This window comes from Agelaius tricolor, unplaced genomic scaffold (assembly GCF_023055355.1).
Source record: "Agelaius tricolor isolate 1412-34295 unplaced genomic scaffold, bAgeTri1.0.p SCAF_1, whole genome shotgun sequence".
NCBI lineage: Eukaryota > Metazoa > Chordata > Aves > Passeriformes > Icteridae > Agelaius > Agelaius tricolor.
This window is the reverse complement of record NW_027269261.1, coordinates 68,553,135-68,558,937: the sequence shown is the minus strand read 5'-3', so window position 1 is coordinate 68,558,937 and position 5,803 is coordinate 68,553,135. Positions and strand designations below refer to the sequence as shown.

At 46.2% G+C, this 5,803-nt stretch overlaps 1 protein-coding gene across 1 annotated transcript; it reads left to right on the top strand.

Moving 5' to 3' along the window:
- Positions 1-705: 705 nt before the first annotated feature.
- On the top strand, positions 706-5,480 carry LOC139595781 (uncharacterized). Its single transcript, XM_071439843.1, has 2 exons — positions 706-798; positions 4,142-5,480. The coding sequence occupies exon 2, from the start codon at positions 4,188-4,190 to the stop codon at positions 5,478-5,480; it is 1,293 nt and encodes a 430-aa protein (XP_071295944.1). The 5' UTR covers positions 706-798; positions 4,142-4,187.
- The last annotated feature ends 323 nt before the right edge of the window (positions 5,481-5,803 follow it).

The following is a 5,803-nucleotide window of genomic DNA, read 5'->3' as shown; positions in this document are numbered from 1 at the left end:
TATTTGAAAATAACACAATCTCCATCTGAGTCCTTTTTGAGTTTTGTGGAAAGGTTGAGAAAAGCTGTTGAATTGCAAGTTCAGAATGAAGGAGCCAGGATGGATATCCTCACCGAAATTGCTAAAGAAAATGCCAATGAGAAGTGCAAAGCTGCTATCCTCAGCCTGCCTCTTGACCCAACGCCTACGCTGCAGGCCATGCTTGAAGTGTGTGAGAAGAAAGTAACCATCACCCTCGCTGACCACGACGAGAGACCAAAACCACAGAGAAGGATTGCTGCAGTGGAAACCCCTGAGCCATCATTCACCAGCCAGCTCCAGCATGTCACGAGACCACAAGAGAGAATCTCCAGCTCTAATAGACCTTGCCATCTTTGTGGGAAGTTAGGGCATTGGATGCCGGGCTGCCCTCTGAAAAAGCAGTTTTTAGACTTTAAATACAATATGCTTAAAAACCAGAATTGCCCAAAGGACCACCTCTCAAAAAACTGAGTAAAGAGCGCTCCTTTCCCCAGCGCTATGACAAAAATAGGGTGGGCTCAATTCAAGTACGGGGGAGGGAAAAGAAATCTAGTGTAAAAGATGTATCGGTGCCAAGCGAGGCACTGGCTTTGAACAAAACAGAACATTCATTTCCTTGGAATAATCCCAGACCAATCTTAACCACTGACTCTTCACATAATCCTTACAGGCTGGCGTTGACAGAACCTCTCCATCTCAGAGACACTAACTGGCATTTCATATCTGTTAACCCTGAACAACCAGGTACTTGGACACAGCTTTGCCAGAAGCGTCACAGTAAGTATGTCGTCCTTGGGGACACAAAACACACACCCCAAGAAATTATTATTCCTCCGGGTCTCATATCATCAGACCCGAAACAATTTGTCATATGGCTTCACTGTACTCATCCACCCGTGTACTTGCCCAAAGGCCAAATCATAGCCCAAGCCATCCCAGTACCTGAGCCTCCATGGGACCAGGAGCAAGCAGACACCCTCAGAGGTAAATTCCTTCCCAATGTCTGCTGGACTCAGGTATTGGGAAAAGAAAAACCCAAGCTATCATGTGGGTTACACCGTGGTGGTGAGTACAAGTCCATACAAGGACTTTTAGATACTGGAGCAGATGTCACGATTATTCCATCTAAAGAGTGGCCATCACACTGGGAATTGCAAAACGTAGCAGGACACGTGCAAGGTGTAGGGGGAATTCAATTGGCAAGACAGTCAAAAAACGTTGTTCAAATTGAGGGACCCAATGGCAAAATAGCTTCCATTCGCCCATTTGTTTTAGACTACACAGAGCCCCTCTGGGGCAGAGATTTAATGGTTCAATGGGGAACCACAATTGACATCCCAGAAAACCCGCAGGTTTTTCGGGGAGCGGTCGCTGAGGTGCGCCATGCCCAAAAATTGATCTGGAAAACTGATACTCCAATAAGGGTAGTACAGTGGCCGCTCAACAAAACCAAATTAAAGGCGCTTGAAGAACTTGTACAAGAGCAGTTAGAAAAAGGTCACCTTGTGGAGACCACGTCGCCGTGGAATTCGCCTGTCTTTGTCATTAAAAAACCAAACAAAGACAAGTGGAGACTACTCCATGACCTCCGTCAAATCAACAACGTTATTGAGGACATGGGGTCCCTACAACCAGGGATGCCCTCACCAAGCATGCTTCCACAAAATTGGTCTTTAGCTGTAATTGACATCAAAGATTGTTTTTTTCACATTCCCCTACATCCTGACGATGCTCCGCGTTTTGCCTTTTCGGTTCCCACCATTAACCTGGAGGCCCCAATGAAGAGATACCATTGGACGACCCTCCCTCAGGGACTGAAAGTCAGTCCTGTGATTTGCCAGAGGTATGTCTCTTCCTTGTTGTCTCCAGTCCGTGAAGCTGCAGGAGATTCCATCATCCTGCACTACATGGATGACATCCTGGTGTGTGCCCCAAGTGATGACATGCTTACTCACACACTTGACCTGACAATCAATGCATTGGTTGCTGCAGGGTTCGAGCTCCAAGAAGAAAAGATTCAAAAGATGCCACCTTGGAAGTACCTGGGCCTTGAAATTGGAAAGCGGACCATTGTGCCGCAAAAATTGACTATCAAACATGATATCAAAACCTTAGCGGATCTCCATCAACTTTGTGGATCCTTAAATTGGGTGAGACCTTGGCTAGGCATTTCCACCGAAGACCTAGCCCCCCTTTTCAATTTGTTAAAAGGGGGAGATGACCTTAGTGCTCCCAGGACCCTCACCCAGGAAGCGAAAACCGCACTGGAGAAAGTTCAGGAAATCATGTCTACTAGGCAGGCCCACAGGTGCCAGCAGGGTCTCCCCTTCAAATTTATCATCTTAGGCAAATTGCCACATCTCCATGGTATGATTTTTCAGTGGGAAACTGTCCAGGCAAAGAAAAAGGACCAGGTCAAGAAAGATCCCCTCTTAATTATAGAATGGGTCTTTCTCAGTCACAACAGGTCAAAAAGGATGACAATGCCACAAGAGCTGATGGCAGAATTGATCCGGAAAGCAAGGATACGGATCAGAGAATTGGCAGGGTGTGACTTTGACTGCATTTACATTTCCTTAAACCTGAAATCAGGCCATTTGTCTCAAGCAATGCTAGAGCAATTTTATCAAGAGAATGAAGCCTTGCAATTAGCCCTGGATAGCTACACAGGCCAAATTTCAATTCACAGACCGGCCCACAAAATTTTCAATTCAGATGTTCAGTTTTCATTATCACTGACAAGTATTCAGAGCAGGACACCTCTAAAAGCACTGACAGTTTTTACTGACGCGTCTGGTGCATCTCACAAGTCAGTGGTAACTTGGAAAGATCCCCAAACTCAACAGTGGGAGGCAGATATTGCCAAGGTGGAAGGATCACCCCAAATTGCTGAGTTGGCTGCTGTAGTCAGAGCTTTTGAGAAGTTTCCTGAGCCTTTAAATGTAGTTACTGATTCAGCTTATGTTGCAGGTGTAGTGTCTAGGGCAGAGAATGCTGTGCTGCAAGAAGTTTCCAACATTCCTTTATATGAATTACTTTCTAAGTTAGTAAGAATTATTTCTGGCCGAGAACACCCATTTTATGTAATGCATGTTAGGTCACACACAGACCTGCCGGGGTTCATTGCAGAAGGTAACCGGAAAGCTGATGCCCTTGCGGCTACAGCCAAGATGGCCCCGCTCCCAGAGGTATTCCAACAAGCAAAGATCAGTCATCAATTTTTTCATCAGAATGCACCTGCCTTGGTCCGACAATTCCATCTAAAGCACAAACAAGCCCAGGCCATCGTAGCCACCTGCCCTTCTTGTCAAAATCAGTCACTACCTACCTTAAGTGCAGGTGCAAACCCTAGGGGCTTGCAGAGCTGCGAAGTGTGGCAGACAGATGTAACCCACATCCCATCATTTGGCAGATTTAAATATGTCCACGTCTCCGTGGATACCTTTTCTGGTGCCATCTATGCTTCTGCCCACACAGGGGAGAAAGCCAGTGAGGTAAAGAAGCATTTCATGCAAGCATTTTCCACATTAGGAATCCCTAAGGTCATCAAAACAGACAATGGCCCAGCGTACAAGTCCAAAGACCTTCAGAGCTTCCTGCAGCAATGGGGAATAGAACACAAAACAGGCATCCCCTATTCCCCGACAGGTCAAGCTGTGGTGGAGAGAGCCCATCAGAACCTAAAAAAGGTTCTTCACCGACAACGTGAAGTGATGAAAACAGAGACCCCTCAAATCCAGCTGTCCAAAGCGCTGTTCACACTGAACTTTTTGAACTGTACCTTTGAAAACCTTAACCCACCTATTGTAAGACATTTTAACGAGAACAGTCAGCACAAATTAAAAGTGCGTCCGCCAGTCCTCATAAAGGACCCTGAAACTTGGAAAATAGAGGGGCCCCATGAGCTCGTAGTCTGGGGTAGGGGATATGCGTGCGTATCCACTCCCTCAGGCTTGAGATGGATCCCCTCCAGGTGGGTGAGACCGTACATTCCTAAGGTGTCAAAGGACAAAGCTGCAACACAGGTAGCCAGTGCCTGCTGGAGGAGGAAGCGCCGTCAGACTCTTTAAAGTTAAATTGTTGTTACCTGGACCTCATCCCTAACACTTTTTATTTTCAGTTTTAGTGTTTTCCTTTGATCTGAACTCAGCCCTGGTGTCATCAGAATGAGCCCCATCCTTCCGTTGCTTCTGTTGACAGCCGTCCATCCAGGTCAGATGTGGATCGTTCCACAACCCCAAGCAAATGTGTGGACCACCCTCGCCAGAGTCCTCAACCAAGACCACATTTGCCTGTCAGCCTCTTCTGTGTCTGACCCGATGTCCACTTGCCTTGTGGGGATCCCATCTAAATATGATGAATTTCCGCCAACATTAGCTGCTCCCCTTCCCCCAGTATATAATCCGTTATCCCCTTGGTCAAAATTAATTGATAGACAAGCAGTAGCAGAAAAAGAACCCCAAGAATTTGAACTCCTTGGTTCTGCCAAGGCATTCTATTGTGTTCAGTTTACGTTTACACCAAAAGATCAAGTAGATTTGTACCATGAAGTCAAACAGTTTAAGGTGAATTATACAGCAAAAATTTGGTGTAAGAAAATTTCCCAAGTAGGAATACCTTCCACCCCTGATAATAAGCCCCGTGCCCTTCCTAAGGGGTTTTTCCTCATTTGCGGGGACAGGGCATGGGCAGGCATCCCCTCTCGTCTAATCGGAGGTCCATGCACCATTGGAAAGCTGAGCCTGTTTACACCCAACAAAACCCAAATTATGGATTGGCGAACCAAAACCAACACCCGCAATTCGGCCCGCAAAAAGAGAGATTTAAGGAATCTGGACCCAAATTGCGATTCTGAAATTGTACATTGGTCCAAACCAAAAGGAGTTGCGATCACCGTGTTTTTGCCATGGGTGTCTGCAGCTAAAGCTCTAGGCGAATTATCACATCTAGAGTGTTGGGTTGCTAAACAGGCCAATATTACATCAGCCGCACTTTCAGACCTCCTGGCAGACGATGAAACAACAAGGCAAGCCACCCTACAAAATCGGGCTGCAATTGATTTTCTCCTCTTGCTACATAATCATCGTTGTGAGGAGTTTGAAGGTCTCTGTTGCCTGAATCTGTCATCCAAAGCTGAAAATGTCCACAAAATCATCGGGAAGATGCAACAAATGGTCCAAGACATCAAGCAAGAAACAGCGGACTGGATGGATGGACTCTTTCAGGGATGGGGACTCTCGGGCTGGGTCAAATCCATTTTGAAATCTGTATTTTTAGTTTTGCTTGTTCTTCTTGTTATTTTGATCAGTTTTGGGATCATCAAGAGCATCGTGACCAAACTGATCTCGAAAGCTATTTCCCCTTTAGAGGTCAATCAGGTGACTGTTCCTACCTCTTCTGAGGAAGGGACAGAAACCTCTGCAGAATTTACAAAACAGCCTTGGTTTGCTGATGATTGATAGCACTCCGAGCTGAAATCTAATGTTTAGGTGCCTCTTCCCTTTTTATTTAAACGAAAAGAGGGAGATGTTGTAGTGCGTTCTTATATTTTGTAATACCTTGAAGTAGTTGGTTTTGTATTCCCATGTTTTTCCCAAATGGTTTATCCCAGACTGCACCCCCCCCCCCTCCTTTTGTGTTATCCCTTTCCTGGGATAAGATCTCCAAAACCCCCACCCTGGCTCTCTGCCAGTCACCTCGACATCCCAGCCCCCTACCTAGAAGTTTCGGTCCAAGTTGTCGAGTGATTAGCCAGGGGCCAAGGGTCAACCCCCCGAGTCCT